Genomic DNA, 17,043 nt, shown 5'->3' with positions numbered 1-17,043 from the left:
CCAGTTAAAAGGAGAACAAGACTGAAGCATGCAAGCAAGAAGCTTAAACGTGGTTTCGAGAGCCTTCCGTTCGACGTTCGAGTTGTGAGAAAACGAAACAGCAATAGGCCAGTTTCGTTCAATGGATGGTCATCCTTCGTAAAGGATTCGGAGGATAAGCATGATTTTTTTTTGTTTAAAGAAATGTAAGCTCAAATCGTTGCATTGCTCAGGGGTTGGGAAACTAAATAACGTTGCATGTGGTTTTTGTCGTTGCGGGTTTCGTCTATTAACACGATAACGACCGGTGGAGTGTGGAATTTAAATCGGTGAATATGTATATATGTTTATGCGCATGTCGGAATCGTTTCGCCCATTCTCTATCTCTTCCGTTGCGATGTCGACAATCGTCCTAACTATATTGTGCTGTGACTGTTTCCATCGTGCACAGTGGAAGCGTATACACTAGTATCCCAAAGTAGCATAAGTAAACGCACGGATTGGGTGCACGAGACCTCCCACAAGGTCCCAGGGGAGGCCGCCGCGACAACGTGCCTATTTTTTTGTTGCTACTTTTCTAATCACACACACAAACACACACACTGCGACATTGAGTACGTGAAACATGACAGCAAAACTGAGATGAGTCAAAAGGACTGCTATAGAAGGGCCCCGACCTGCTTTCCCGGGATCGCGTTATGATACTTTTATCACGCGTTATATGAATTACGGCTAACCATTAGTGGAATGAATTGACGGAGTATTTCAGCTATGTGGAGCGTCAGGAGTAGAAGGCTTTCTCGTTCTCGTATTGCTTCGACCGGATAAGGGCAACCACGGCAAGGACTATAGTGACGCGTACAGTTCGAACCGGTGGTGACGCTGGAAGTACCGCTGCAGATAGTGCTGCTCGTACGCGAACATCGGTGGAACTCGTTCCTCGCGCCGTTGGCCAGCCGGGACGCGACGACCCGGCGGCACTGGCGGTGGTAACGCCACCAGAGGCATCGCGTATCATTCGTGCAGGTTTTTGCTCAACAGCAGGTTGTTATGATGCCCGGACAGATGCCGCACCAGTTCCTGCAGCGTTTCGAAGTACAGCGTGCAGAAGCAGCACGAGTATCGCCCGCCAGCTTCCGGTGAGTTGATGATGTTCCGGTGCACCGAACAGAGATGCTTCAGCAGGTGTGCCTTCTGCTTGAACATGGCCACACACAGCCGACACGCGAACGGTTTCTCGCCCGTATGAACCCGCAGGTGCGTCTTCAGGTTCCAGGACATGCCGAACTGTTTGCCACAGTACTCGCACCGGTACTCGCGCACCGGCGTATTCCCACTGCCCAGGCCACCTCCACCTGCGCTGGCCGTCGATCCGGAACCGGAACCTGCTAGGCTGCTGGCCGCGCTACCTCCGCTACCTCCGCACTGGCCACCACCGCCGCCGCTGCTGCCTCCCGATCGGGCACTTAGAACCGCTTCCGCTTGGCTTGTCTCGAAGTTTTTCATCTGCTGTATCAACTCCGCGGGACTGGTGTCGGTGTTGGCGCTGGCCGCGTGCAAATACGGCACCGCCAGCAAATCCGCAGGGCCACCGGGTAATGCGGCCAGCGCGGCCGAGGGCCACGGATACACGAACGGTGCCACGGCCAGCTTATTGTCCGCGCTTGGTGGACGTATCCTGTTGTTGTTGTTGCTGCTCGTGTTGTTGTTGTTGTTGTTGCTGGACGAGTGGCTGTTGCCAAGGGCCGCATTGTCGGTGGGACGTGGCGTACCAGGTGATCCGGGTCTCGTATCTGTCAGAAGCAAAAAAAAAAACAACCAACCACAAGTCAAGTTAACAGTCAAGATGACAGTGCCTTGGCCACACCCAGACCCGGTGGGTCAAGGTCAAGTCAAGGACGCGTGGGGCTTTACTCACCTGGCAGGTACGTTGGTGGGGCAGATAGGAAGCATTTGCGCGTCCGCAAGTCCTCCAGGTAGCTCGGCACGAACGGGGGATTCTGTGCCGGTGAATTGTGGAATCCGGGACGCCGCTTCCGGTGCGGTGTCACGACGTAATTGTCCGGTGAACCGTGCAGTAGCTCGTGCTCGAGCGGTTTGAGCGATTCCGCGTCCGAGTGTATGTAGTACGCTTTCCGTTTGGTCCGGAACGGGTCCAAGTACCGCGAAGGGAGCAGATTCTGTGCCGGCGAAAGGACAAACGCATTCAAAACAACCCGGTTCTACCTGGATACCGTCGACGGCTACAACTTACCTTCGTCGGTGCGTTCCCTATCGTCTCGACGTCGATGTTGGCATCGTCCGAGTCGACATCCTGCTGTTGTTGCTTCACAATCGACAAATTGACCGGATCCGACGAGCTACGCCGGCGGCTACGCAATGAATCCGAAACACCACCACCGGTGGCACTGTTCGGTGTTCGACTTGTGGCCTCCTCATCCACCATGTCTCGGTCCTCCACGTCGAGCTCGAAATCATCGTCCTCTTCGGCGTCAGGATCACACCCACTACTTCCAGCACCTGCACTGTGTCTGGCCGATGGTGTCCGGGTCGTGCGGGTTATCCCTTCACCTGTTCCTTCACCTCCTCGGCTGCTGCTGGATTCACTTCGTGCTTCCCCCACCGTACTGGCACCTTCCTCGCCCGCACATGGCCCAAGTCCTCCACCACCACCACCTCCACCGCCGGAAGCACTTCCACCTCCATCGTCCTCCTCGTGGCGGTTGATCTGCTGCAGGTTGTTGTTGCTCTTGATGATGGCCTCCTCCACCTCGTCCATGTAGTCTGCGTCCTCACGATCACCCCCATCCTCGGAACTGTCCGCAGAGTGATGTTCGCGTTTGACGCTTATCTTCCGGCTTGCCGGACTACCGCTTCGCGATCCCGCCGTGTGATCCTGGCTCTTCGTGCGCCTTCGTCGATGATCGATCGCTCCGATACCCTCATTGCGGTTAATGTCCACCAATGGCTCTGACTTTTGGGATTCTGTGAATGGGGAACAAACTCGTCAAACCACATAAATCCAAAAAAACACACACACACGATGGTGATCTTACCACTGTCATTCGCACAATCGGTGTTCTTCCAAATGCTTGGCTTAATTTGAAGTAACGCTAGGAGATCTTGAAGGTGATGCACCTCGTTGGCGGGTACGTAGACCTGACCGGAGTACAGGAAGTCGAGAAGCAACCGGAAGTAGCACACCTGCACGTCCGGGAAGTACACCGTCGTTTCGCCCTCCAGCATTGGCGTTTCCTCCAGGATCATTCTAACCACGGCAAAGAGAGAGAGCATGAAATCGACCGTCACAACGAATGGTTACAGTAGCTACTTACCGTATCAAGGGACTGGCGGCTGCCAGCACCAGCTTGTGTGCCCGCACCGTCTCCTTGCCTTCGCAGATAAGCAACAGGTCTGTCGCATGCTCCCCACGGAATGCTGCACCAATTTCCTGGAGTATGCACTCACCATGTTTGCTATAGTGCAGCATCAGCATCCTAACTGTGGGCGTCGAAAAGGAAGAAAGTAGAGAGAATTCTCGTCAGGCTTCAGGTTCGTTTGACATGCAACAAAACCGGGTGGGTTGAAAAAAAATAATGAAAAACGCGCACTCCCATCCATTTCACGTGACGCTCACAGAAGATGGAGGGATTCCTGCACATTGGCGCGTTGAAATCTACGAGCCTTGGCATTTTCGCCTGTTCGCAAACATATATTTGTTTCACTCGTCTACAACGACAAGAAGTGCACCGACATCCTTTTCCCTGCTGCATGTTTTTTGGGGTTGGTTGCAGTGCAGCCCCGTTTCTATCAGCCGGAATTTCGCGCACGCGTAGACTTAAATCCTTCGTAAGGGGATGCCTGCCGAAAAAACGGTCATTGGCCATTGACGGTTGATGTGACTCAGCGCACGAATGCTGCGGGCCGCCGGTTTTTTTGGTCATCCAAGTCACAAAAACGGTCGAAGGACTTGAGGTCGAAGACGTCTGCGCGATCGTTCATTATGCAATGGATCCACCAAAGGGGAGGGAGAGGGGGGGGGGGCGGTAAAAAAAGCAAATTTACGAATGTCACACACATTCAAAATCCCCCATTCCACTCATGGCCACCACACGGAGACGGATTCGTACACACGTTGGCATTGGCCTTCCCGCGGGTTTGTTCTTTTTTTTTTTTGCTTTTGATTTTATCCTCCCTCCCTCCCTCCCACCCACCCTATGGTGACGGATTTGACGGACTCACGCGCTTCCAAAATGGCGAAAGAAAAAAAAAAGAACCAACCCTCAAAAGCTTGTGACTCTCGCCGACTCACAGAGAGACGTGACCGTGAAAACTTGACGAACGGAACTCGAACTCGCGCCACCATCGTCCTGTGGCCATTGCCATCGTAAAGGCCATCATGCTGCGTGCGAGTGTGTGTGTACCTTCGTGACACGCTTGTCCTTCGTGTCGCAGTATCGGTTCCTCACGCACGTCCGCTCGAACGGTGCGAAAATTCGAAAGTCGCTCTATAATCGACCGTTGGGACGGAAATTGTCACCAATCGGTGTGTGCTGGCTGAGGGACCAAATTGTGTGTCCTTCGACGACGAGTGCTTTCTAGCTTCTTTTTTTTTTCTTTTGCTGTTTTATCACCACCACCAGGTTCTTCCTCTCATCAGAGCGAATGCACGCTGCATCCGAAAGGGGATCGAGCTCGGGAGTCAAGTCCAAGGTCACACACCAAGGGATGGCAGAGCGAGAAGAAACGCTTTGAAGCGAGATGGCCAGATTTCGCGCACACGTGTGTGTGTGTGTGTGTCGATCTTTTCGTCAGACTGCTCACAGAGTGGGGCTTTTGGGGGCTTTTTTGTTGCTGCAGGCGATCGCAGGAGAAAAGATCATGCTTTGGAAGGATTTGGCAGACAGCGAAACTGAGACGCTAAGGAAATTCAAACCTCTCGATCAGACGGAAGGGGGTTTATTTCTTTTTTGTTGTCTGCATCATTTGCCACACACGTTTGAGGTATCATTTCTTTCCCCCCACTGAAGAAGCCTACTTTTGACCGATGCATTCGCGACTCCATCCTATTAGGACAATTCACACACCCGTAATTGATGTGTCGCGTTTCGGAACCACCACAAAAGGTGAATGCACCGGCCTGCATCTGGGTGTGGGTGGGATTTGGTGATAAAAAAAACCAAAAAAAAAACATTACCATTACCTCTGTACAGGCCCCGAATCATCGATCACCTTTTTTGGGTGTGAGAAAAAGTTTGCTCTCCCGTCCGTTGGTCCGTCGCGAATTTTCTCTTCCATCTGTTGGGTTTTAAAAAAAACGGGATGCTCGCAGCCAGCGGCAGAAAAAGCCAGCACGTTCCGCAAAATGAATCGTTCAAGGTCACACGCAGTCGGGACAGCGGGCCAACGGGCCAACGGGCCAAAAAAGAAAAAAAGGAAGAAAGGAACCCCTTCATCGGGTTTGTTCGTGTGTGCGAGAGCTGCGCCGTCTCGATTCACCCCAGACAGGACTTGGCTTGCAGGAAAGGAAATACTTTCCACAGCAGAAGAAGGCTGCTGTTGCTGGCTCGCGGGGTTCGCTTTTACTTTTGGCTTTTTTTTTTCCTGCTATGTGTGTGTGTGTGTGTGCGGCTGGTGCTTTTTTTTCTTCTCGTTTTGCTTACTTCTCTCTGTCGGTTTGTTTTGTTTTCATTCCCACCAACCGGCGGCGATCTCTGATTTCTTGCTCTGTTATTACATTTTGGCGGGTAGAGTATGATTTATTCGCGCATTTCCTCCACACACACACGCACACACACACAGGCAGCACTCATACCACCATACGCCGAGATTCGAGCGGATTAGCGAAGTGAAGTGGCCGCAAAGCAGAACGGACGGACGGACAGACGAATGGATGTCAACCCCTGCGGTGGGTAACCTATTAACCGGTTTATGCGTTCATTACACACACACACGCACACACACACACGTATGTGGTTCGATTTTCCTGCACTCTCCCTCGAAAATCTGCACACAAGCCCCCACAAGGATAATCGGTGCGATTTGATTGTCGCTTGCTAAAAAGCCACCACACCAACACACCGGAAGTGCGATTACTACACGCAAGGATGTGTCTTTCGCTTTTTTCTTTTTTTGTTTTGCCTACCTCCATATTATGCCTGCATTTCAGCTCCAACGGGCAGCAGGCTTCAGAGGCACATCTATCTTTCTCTTCCCAGCGAAGCAAATATGCAGATCAAAAGCAAGCGCACCAAGCAGAGAGAGAAAGAGAGAGAAAGAGAGAGAGAGAAAAAAACGCTTCCATTCCAAAAGCAGACCAGCAACATGTGAGCCCACCATCAACCGACTGTTGCACAACCCCCCCCCCCAGCCTCTCCACCCCACCACACCCCACCCCACCACAGCAACCCGACCAGACTTTCACGGTTTGCACAAACTTTTCAAGGTCACACATTCTCTTGCTTCTTGTCGTTCGCCACCTCTCTCTATTTCGCCTCGCATTCGGTGTATATCAAACGGCGACAGCAATAACAAAAAAAACAGACCACACTTGGCCAACATCTCAGACAGTTCCCCGAACGAAACGCGGCGCAGACTTAGAGACAGATCCCCCCTCATTCCACCCGTGTCTCTCGCACACCCCTTGGGCACTTTAGGGCACCGTCTTTTCCAATTTTCTTCTGAGCCCCCCCTCGCACGGCAGCGTTAGAGCAGCGAGCGGGTTGTTCTTGGTGAAACTCTTTCCTTTTCTTTCGTTTCGTTTTGGTCTTTCCTTTGCCAACCTCCTTCTATTCAAATCCGTTTTGCTTTCTTCCCCGCTTTCGTCGTCGTTGTTGCTTTCTTCTTATCTCGGCCGGTCTGGGACGCGCGCTCCCGATACCGGCAGATTATTTCTCGCCGATTATTTCGCCTCCCCACCGTCTGGGCTTTTTCCTTTTCCTTTTTTTCCTTGTGGTCCTTTTTTTTTTTGTTGCCCGTGTCTTTCTTTGATTCCCTCTTGTGCGCCGCCGCCCCGAGCCTATTCATCTTTGTGCTAGCGGCCCGTCGAGAATGCAGAAATAAAGTCACTTCTGGGGCTGGAGACTCGCCCGGGGACTGACTGACCAGGCCACCGCGTGTTGCGAAGGAACCGGTTTACCCTTCGCTGACATTTCTTACTTTAGCAAAAACCACCTTCCCTTCTCAAGCCTCCTGGGAAGGAGAAGAGTTGCCCTGGTTTCGTTTGTTGCCGTACCGACGTCCCCGTCCTCGTCCTCGTCCTCGTCAACGTCTTTGCTGTTGCTAGCCCTTTTTTTTTCTTTCTTCTTATCCGCCGTCTGCTCCTCTGCTCTGCTCTGCTCTGCTTCTGTGCACAATTTCTTTCCCCCGTGCGAAAATGCCACGCATCGAGGTTGTGGTGTTTTTCCCTAGCCAGACCAGTTGCGAGGAACCTTCCGATTTTAGGTGCTTTTCGGAAGCCATACCTTGGGGTCCTTGAGATCCCTGAGGTCCTTGGGGTCCTTGGGGTCTATGAGTTAACACACACACACCCACACAGCGATCAGTGATCACGATTGATCAGGCTCTTCCGGGCGTGTGCCCTTTAGCGGCTCAGATACCGATCGTAGGTCGTCTTCTCGTTTGCCCCACAAAAAAGGGCAGCTCTAATGCGATGCGAGCAGCAATTGGCTTATTTGCAAAACTCATTGAACGGCGCATCAGGAATCGCGTTTTGCCGCCCCCGAATCGAATTACGGATGCAATTGTTTCTGCATCTCATCTGCGTTCCTTCTGTTCCTTATTCGTCCGCACTCGTGATGGGAGTCGAGAGGATGGAGAAAAAAAACGGATTTAGAATTTCATGCCATTTTCGAGCGAACGAAAAGCCATCGGCTGTTGCTGCATCGAAGCGCAATCACGCCCGCCCGCGGAGTTTGCCAATGACTAAAATTGGCTTTCCAGCCGCCCAGTTCGTTCTAGTGAGTGGTGGGTGTGGGATGAGAGGGTGTGAGTGAGTGAGCACAACACGCAGCTGCGCCGGTAGCGGCAACCGCCACCGTCTAATGGCGGGGAGGATAAAAAAAAGGAAATTAAAATATCGCAACCCAAGCACAAGAAGAACGCGACGCGAAGCGCTGGAAACGATTTCGCGCGCGCAAAACCGTTGCGGAAAATCGAACCCCTTCCCGAAAAAGGGCCACATTGCATTAGGGCACGGGGTGCACGACGAACGGGAACGGGAACGGGTGTGGGTGGGTGGGTGACGTCGCAAAAGTACACCCATTAGGCATTAGTTTAGTTGAGTTCGTAGGAGGACCAACCCCACCCACTCTCGGTGCGGCACTCGATTGCGGCAACAGTAGAGCAAAAAGAAAAAACAAAAAAAAAACACAAACCCTCGCATCCCTTCGCGAAAGGGTGCGCTTGGAAAACACGTGGGAACACGCAAAAATGAGCCGCCGTTTGTTGGCACTGGCAGCGCGTTGCATACACTCCTCCGATCGGGTGTAATGGAACCGTTACGTAACGCCAAACGCCAACAAGTAACAATGAATGCTGCTGCTGCTGCTGCTGCTGCTGGGAGGGAAGCTGCAAGCGACGATCACGGTATTTTTTTGCCATGGAAAAAAAACATGTTCCCAGTCAAACGCGTATTTCAATCAATTGCATCGGTAATCGTGAAGAACCCCCCGTTGACTGGGAGAAGGAAAGTAACGTTGGTGAGCAGGAGCGTTACCGGTTTGCTTTAGCTCATGGGCAAGTGCAAATGTGCCACGAAATAATTACCGAAGCCCATACCCGTTTACCCGACCAAGGGCCTAACATTAGCATGGACGAGTGTGAACCGGATAACATGACATAAAACCACGAGCGCGTGCTCAAAGGTGTTTGGCTGTGGGTTTTTGTGCTCCTCGAGATGACTCCGAAAATCAAACGGCAAAAATGGCCTCCAAGGAACAGCAGATAATCACATATCATTTTCGCAAATCCTATTTCACAATCGTGGGTGGGATAGCCCTCCTCTTCTCGCTGGTTGATGCAATCTGGCATCGGAGGAGAAGGTTCACATCTCTTGGCACTCCGACGAGCTGAAGCCGTATTCTCGTTGGCTCTAGTGGGTGGTTGCAATGCTGCAATAAGCCCCAGAGAAGAAGCTATTCAAGCCAGTCCGTTACTAAGTCAGTGGCTCGAATCACGTTTCAGCTTGGCGTATATATAATAAACATTCTCATTGTGCTCCGTTCCTTCCTTTCACTAACCAGCACTAAACATGGCGTCGCAAATGCGCCTCGCAAGTGTGGTGGGGGTACTAGAGGGAAAGTTTTTTTTCTTACTTTGTTTTTTTTTTTGTTTTACCCACAAGCCCACCCGCCTGAACCCGGGGTGGTGAAGTGTAACAAGAAATCTCCCCGTTTCATAGTTGATTACGCCACCATTTTTGCTCACATTCCCACCATTAGAATCGATGCAGCTTTTGCAGCAGCGATCTTGTTAATGTGTGCGATCGTTGCACTAACACACCGCGATCTCTGCTCTGGCAAAACCGCGCGAACCCACTTGAGCGGTGTTGGTTTACATTTTTAGCACTGTTCAACGTCAGAATTAGCCACTTTCAGCCACTGAATGTCCAAATTCCATCAACGAATGTGACGCTGAACGCGATATGGGTTCTTGTCTTGCGCATTCATTTATTTAAAAATGAAGTTAACAAAATTTGTCTAAGGGAACTGTCATGTTGAGAAAAATCTTGCGTAGTTAAACTACCTTAGAACAGCGCTTTCAAAAAGTGAATCAACTTCAAACAACATTTCATTGACTGTTGTATAAACTTCATCTCGTTCGATTTTTCGATGGAGACGCATGGAAATTTTCGAGTAAACTAACTTTAGAACGATTTTAACCTGATCGATAGCGGACCTCAAAATCTGATTCCCATGAGTGATTTCATCGTTGAAATGACGTATAGATGATTCATATGCATATCGACTGATGCAGCACAAAGACTTGCACTCATAGCTCATGCAGTTTAGAAGGGAACCCACTCAAAAGCTTTGCCGCGATGCATCGATCGATCGATAGATCAATATTGGTGCTGTGTCGATACGATGCTAGGGATAATAAATCGATATCGGTTGATGGCATATTAGAATATTGACAATGATCTTGCAACAAACGAACATTTACTATATTCAGCATTGTCTTTGTGTGTAATGCTACATATTCTAGCTAATGATCTTTTTCGAATTAAAATAACATCTAAGGGAATGTAATAATCTCAATAATCTAAGGGAATGATAATCTCAACATTAACAGCAATGTGAGCCATATAGTAGACCTAATCATTCATTATAGATTATCTAGAAGCAATATAATAGTAGCACTGTCATTTTCAGAGCTTCGGATTAGAAAATGAATTTTGTTTCCAATACATTTGTTTAAAAAAATGGCCAATTACTTTCACTTTTTAACCTTTGAGACATAATTTTAAATCTACACATTAAACATGGCATTGAAATGCAACTTTTTGCGCGCTTATTATAACCGGCTTAGGCCGTATCGCTTTCAATATGCCAACATGTTCTATTCTGCGAAACAGGAAAGCAATATTCTTGCTGTGCGAAGGTACTATGCGTGCCCATCTACGGGGGAGAAATGAAAAGTGAAGTAAAAAAAAACAGTAGATCCACTTATGGCATGGAACCGGTTTCAAAATGAAAGTAAAAGTTGAACAGGCGAAAATAAGAAAAATAAAAAAAAAGCAAACGCAACAGAAAGCAAAAAGAACCATAGCAACTAGCCAACGAACAGCGAAACAAAAAGAAGGTCAGCAACGACAAATGACAAAGAACGAGAGCTCGACACTGGAAGGACGGTGCAGAATTAAGTTCGTTTTAAGCGAATAGAGAAGAATGGCGAGGATGAAGAAGCAAAGTAAATCGAAAGGTCCCATTAACTAAAGGAAGAGTATAAACAGCGGAAACTGTGACGCAACGAGTTCGTGTTTGTTGATTCATAAAACCCGTGCTGTAATCAGTTTGCACGACATCACAGGAGCTTATTGGGAGGACGAATCAATGCAAGGATCGTGATAAAAAATTATTCTTCGAATGTTTGGATAGCGATTTCGAAATCAAATTAGAAAAGATCAAATCAGACAATTGATAAAGGGATTAGAAATGTTTGCAGAATGTTCTCCAGCCGAGTGTTGTGTCTTTCAAAATCAAACTTGATTTATAATTGCACAATCGTAGCATATATTTGACACCCAGGCTAGGCACAAAATATGCTTCCACACCCAGAATCTAGCAGTACAAAAGCGAAGGTGGTGCAAACGATGTCGGAGAATCCAACTTTCCAACTTTCGGCCGTTGGGTCGCGTGCTCACCGAGTTCTTGTCAAAACGACACGCGGATCTCGCCTGTTCTAGACAGGAAGTAAACATTTCATCGGTGCACTTCCGGCGTTTGCATTTTTATAGCAGCCAAAATGTATTACAATTTATTTCTTTTCACCCCCTGAACAGCCAGTTTAGGTGCGCTACGAGATGGACATTTGGTGAATGATTTTCCACGCTACCCGCGAACTGTGAGCTGCGTACTGAAAAACAAACCGGAAATGCTCGGAATTTTGTCGATTGATCACTCAACATCGGCGAAAGGGCCGTTCGTCGAGTTTTATATACACGTGAGTCATCAGCTTTAGAACAGCTTAATGATTTTTTTTCTGACGAGAACAACAGGTAGTCGTGAATGAGGGAAAACATCTTACAAACGTAGCACAGAGTGGCTGAAAAAAGCAGCCGTATGTGGGCTGCTAAATTTCACTATACTACAGTTTTAAAATCTCACGATGCACGAGTACGACGAGCTTAACAATTATCGAATAAAAATGATACAATTTAAAAGCTTTTCTTTATCTAAATGCTTGCAACGTTTTTCGTAGGACGCACAAGCAGCTTTTTTTGTTCCATGATTCGGAATTGTCTCAAATAAAAATAAAGTTACTTAATGTTTAGTAGTTGAAGCAAAAAAATAAGAAATAACACAACACACTGGTGATGTTGCAGTGCATGAGTATGGAAGCTTATCCCATTATGCTATCGAACCTGAGCTGCGATGTGTGCCGCGCGTGAGTGGCGTAGTACATGCGAAAGTTCTGCTGTCAAAATGAGACAAAATGTGCGCTAGGAAGAGGGACAAACTGCTCGAACACACCTTGCAAACAAATCACACCAGTCCGGTGGTTACCTTCCCCGGACTAGTGAAGCTGTGCTAGTGAGCAGCAGCAGCGCGAGTAAGTAAAGTGAGTGCTCGAGACGATCGCCTCGAAAAGGCGAACTTGCGCGCGTGTGAGGCTTTTGCGAAACGTGTGGTCGTAGCGAAACGCTGGTATGCGCAAGAGAGTGTGGAATGGCACGGGTACGATGGCGGACGGACTCCCAAGAGAACGCCGTGATGGAAAAGAGAAAGGAAACTAAGATTACAAAACCTAACGATTGGAACCTGACCTAGCTACGGGGTGGAGGGCTGCAGAAGAAGCGCTCGGGGGTGGCGGTGCGAAAAGCGCAATTTTTTTTCTGTACTTTTCATCGCTCGTTCCTACATTCGCTCAGCGTTCTAGCAGTGAAATAGCACGCGTAAACGCTGAGAGACACGAGAGCGCATTCGAGCGCCAGTGAAGGGTCAGGATAGAAATGGTTGCTTTTTGTTTGTTTGTTACTAGTACCCGTCATTGCTGTCATTAGTAACCGAATGATGAAGGTGTGCAAGGGAAAGATCATTCGCACGGAACAGAATCAGTCGCCACCACCTTCACTCTAGAGCGCCACAGGCATGAAAACAAGTGGAATAAGAAAACCAATGAAAATGTTCCTCCGCTCATACGGGCGCACTCGGACTGACGAGTTCGCGATGAAAATTTGGAAAGTGTGCAATTTTCATTTATTCGGCACCTATTTCCGGAATTACGGTGCAATAAACACATGCAACAGATGTCGTTTCACGAGTTTTTTTTTGTTTTTCACACCAACCGCAACTGTAGGAAATACGTCTATAATTACGATAATTTATGCTAATACACCCGACTATCCGACGCTCGGTACTATTAGTTACACCTACCTCCAAGCATTTAAATACCGCTTTTCGTAGTCCGGTCACAGCGTTGAAATGTAGCAAATCTGTACAGCACGTCAGTCGCTCAAGATGCCCGGGATAACATTTAACTCCCTGACTTGTTGAGCGTTCCGGTGATAGTCGGCAGGATCCTTTCCTTGTAGTATCTGCTATGCAGAAGCGCTTTCCTATGCACCCAAGCGGTGGAATGTTCTTTTCTACGAGATTTTTGCGACACTATGCGCAATATTTGCACGTTATCTTTGGCTTTATGTGCCTGTTCCTACGCGTTTAGAGCTTGTACGCAGCATAGGAAGGAATGTGATTACTCTTCCCGATCGACAGATCAACACGTCCTTTAATTTTGGTGGAGTAATGTATGACTTACTTAAGAAGCTTGCGATCGCTTAGCATCTGCAAAACGAACTTATGCACCGCGTTCTGATCGGAAGACATTGGTTTTGGAACTGCAAGCAAAAAAAAAACACACAAGAAGAGAACAAAATAAATTATACGATCGAGTTGGGTTTGCCTGCGGAAATGCTGTAACATGTACTGATGTTGATTGCAATGATGATCAAAGAGGGATGCGATATACCATTTCATTCTTTACGGTTTCCCACTTTTTGCAACCCATTCTCAAGCTTTTCCAAAAATGTACAAACTAGAAGAAGTATATGAATGATCAATTATTGCCAAAATATTAAAGGGTACATGGTTGAACATTTATTGCTATTATCTCAGCAAATAGCGACTAGAAAATTACATTAAAAAGTATCTATCGTCCACCGACGATCAGTTGTATAGATGGAAAAGGGAAAACTATCTAATTCGCTCTACAGGGGTGGCATTGCCCATATGTAACTTCATTGTCTGTGTCTAGTGGGGTGGAAAATTGTTCTTCAAAAGCGCTTGTAGCACAAAGAATCTGGTTCAACAGTTCAACAGTGGCGTCAACAGGCCCTTGTTTGGATTGGGAACAGAGTGATAGATTTTTCGCGGCATCCAAATTGGCATGCAACATCCCCAGTTTCTCTCATATCTGACTTTTTTCGTGTGCCTTTTGCATAAAATGTCGATCATCCGCCGATTAGAGAGAAGATGTATTACGCCAAGGGAACGTGAGTAATAAAACGAACAATAATAATTTCAGCTCAGTTCATTTGTTTCATTGTTTGCCCGATGGGTGTGCGAGCGTGGGCTTAGAGACCTTCTACGGGCACACATAGAGGCACACGAGCACACTTAAATGCTGCCAGCATTGATTCTGGTGACAGTAGAATGCCAGTAGAAGCGGCATTAGCTTCCGTTTGGGTGCGGTAGGTAATGTTGCAGTATTTTTGAGGCCGATCTTCCCGAGCACGGGAAAAATAGACAATCTGCACCAGAGCAATTTAACAATCGAGCGCGTTACGTAACACATTCGTTGCCTCTTTGCCCGTGATCAACTACTCCACTGCTGGCAATCGATTGAATGTAACTACACTTTCTAACGAATTGTTAGGCTGCCTTTAACAAAAAAAACAAGAACACGCAACTACACAACGGAAATGAAACGTAGTTGCTAATACGCTTTCGCATTGAGGAAAAGCCTTCGCGAACGACCTTTGCTCGATGTTGCAAAGCATTTTCAGGGTTTTCAGTGTAAAGTTCTACTGCCTCGATTGCCAGCAGTCAATTGAGAAGTTTAGTAACATACTACCAGAGCTCTGTGAAACATTGCTAATATTTTGAAGAAACTAAGATTTTGAACAAACTAAGATTTTGAAGAAACTTTAACACACTCAGATATATTGTTATATAGTTCCAGTAAACCATATTTTTAATATTGGATACCTGAGCAAAGGATGTTGATACCATTTGATGTGAAGTAACAATACCTTGAAACGATTGCGGTGGTCTTTGCACATGATAAACTTCTCATAGAAGTCTTTTGTCAGCGGGTTTGGAGCATTTTTTAAGCACAACTTCAATGCCATTGATATATTCACATAACGAGCGTACAACAACTGTAATGTCGTGCGAGCAGCATACTTATCGCTCTACATGATCGCACCGACCATCCACCTGTTTCTATTTTCGGACATCTTGGCTGATTTATTGCGATAAGAAACGAACCGAACCGAATCGTTCTTAGGTGGAGAAGAAAGCAGCCAACCCACCCCTAGCCAATCAGTGGATTCGTTCCGTTTTCGTTCACTTTCACGACCACTCTAGCGCGTGCGTTTTTTTATCAACTCGAGACATGCTGGAATTTCGGAACACACGTACAGCTGTAAAGACCGCATTTCCATTGTTTCGGGTCGCCCATTTCTCAGATAGCTGATAACAAACATCCAATCTACGCTAGCGCCAACCAGATAACGAGTGCAGAGAGTCTCCCGAACAGCTTCAGGTGAATTATTTGCGGGTCGGTTGAAATTGATTTTGTTCTAAGCAATTCGAGATTAGCGCTTGAAATGGGGTTGATTTTGAGTCTCGAATTTTGAAGCGTATTTATGAGTGCGTTGAAAAGCAGTTTGAACCAACAACCAAAAGCCTCAAAACGGTAGACAACAAAATCATGACTACACAAATGACGGCTTGTATTATCCAATGCGTGCACGCGATTCGGTTCAAGCCTCATGTAATCGATACATGCTCTGGGGTGTCATCGTTTGAGGAAGTCTTCTCGGAATGTTTTTGCGACATTCTCGTTTACGGTTTCTTGTGGAAACGGTGGCGATAGGAAAACGCAACGTTGAACACGTACTTTTTGTCCGGGGAGGAACTTCGAACTGCCAAAGCTTTACCCCGTTTTTCTTTGACGCCACGCCACGTGTTTCGTTGAGCGTTATGCAACAACAATAACAACAACAAAACAATCAATTTTCAACAATGATCAAGCCAAGTTTGACGCTCACGTTTCTTAAATACTTTTGCTGTGTCGTGTTTTTTCGATTAAATTGTTCACAAATCTTGTGTTTTCACGCAAGTTCAAAACGCATTCATACGCCCATCTGTTTGGGGATTGTTTGCTTAAAAATAATGAATTCGCTTTAATCCCTACAAATTTGACCCGGAAAAGGTGATAGTTTATCGCACGGATTGATACACATTGGCGCGTGGTTCGACACAAACGTGCTGCAATTGTGAATTCCATGCTCTACAAAACAAAACCAGCCTGTGGAGCTTCGATAGCAACGTTCCTTTTCAGCTGAAAGCTCGTAGAAGCAGAAAAATGCCCACTTCCCTGCTTCAGAAACAACGCAAGCGGAGATCCTGTCACTGAGAGCAAAACAACATTACTTTAGAAATCAAGGCCACTAAGGGCCAGCTTAGGAAATGATCTGTGCTGGGTGAACAGAACCAGCCTGACCTAGCTATGCGGCAAAGCGATGGTGAACAGCATCGATCAATGAAAACCTTTGTTTTGCCTGCTGCAAGATGCATCACAGGGTGAGTGAATGTCGATGTACATTAATATCCGCGCTCCGGCTCGTGCAAGTACGTGCGCTGTACGAAATCCAGCAAAAAACATTCACGGAACGAATCGTGATTTGACGCCGCAATCGCGCGCCTTTATCCACCGGTTTGATCTTATCCATTCCGCTTACTTGGGGAGCGTTCGGCGCCGTAATTTTTTTACGTAGTGCTATGGAAGGGCAAAGATGATCGTGATGCTTCCTTCAGAGTCCGGTAGTAATTCCTACAGCTGCCTGCAGCCCTACAGGCCGATGATGTATGCCAAGTAACGCGAGAGGCGTTACTAATACAGTGCACTGCCGCTGGGGGAGTGTAATGATGATGCAATCGTTCTATGGAGGAACACTAACCGTCAATCTTGAAACCTTCTTCTGGTGCACGACGTGTTTTCAATGTTTTTTTTTCATAGAGAATAATGCATTGTTTCATCGAAGAATCAGTCGCATCCTACATGACGTTCTGGTTGATATACATATTCTACTAAATCACCATCAATCGTTCCAAATAA

General features: G+C 47.5%; 1 protein-coding gene across 1 annotated transcript; it reads right to left on the bottom strand.

Moving 5' to 3' along the window:
• Nucleotides 1–993: 993 nt before the first annotated feature.
• LOC128723239 (transcription factor Ken 1) lies at nucleotides 994–13,086 on the bottom strand. The gene is made up of 6 exons (XM_053816957.1): nucleotides 13,077–13,086; nucleotides 3,315–3,480; nucleotides 3,036–3,247; nucleotides 2,234–2,964; nucleotides 1,898–2,159; nucleotides 994–1,772 (listed from the first exon to the last, which is right to left on the bottom strand). The coding sequence occupies exons 1-6, from the start codon at nucleotides 13,084–13,086 to the stop codon at nucleotides 994–996; spliced, it is 2,160 nt and encodes a 719-aa protein (XP_053672932.1).
• Nucleotides 13,087–17,043: the final 3,957 nt, after the last annotated feature.

Source organism: Anopheles nili, chromosome 3 (assembly GCF_943737925.1).
Source record: "Anopheles nili chromosome 3, idAnoNiliSN_F5_01, whole genome shotgun sequence".
In the NCBI taxonomy this organism is placed as follows: Eukaryota; Metazoa; Arthropoda; class Insecta; order Diptera; family Culicidae; genus Anopheles; species Anopheles nili.
Note: the sequence above shows the minus strand (reverse complement) of the source record. Positions and strands in the feature narration are given on the sequence as shown.

What these genes read in the sequence shown, in the direction of transcription:
- LOC128723239 (XM_053816957.1), bottom strand. An exon ending in CGATTGTGCGAATGACAGTG is followed by an intron (nt 2,965 to 3,035) that starts GTAAGATCACCA and finishes CCCCATTCACAG; the next exon opens with AATCCCAAAAGTCAGAGCCA. An exon ending in TAGGGAACGCACCGACGAAG is followed by an intron (nt 2,160 to 2,233) that starts GTAAGTTGTAGC and finishes TCGCCGGCACAG; the next exon opens with AATCTGCTCCCTTCGCGGTA.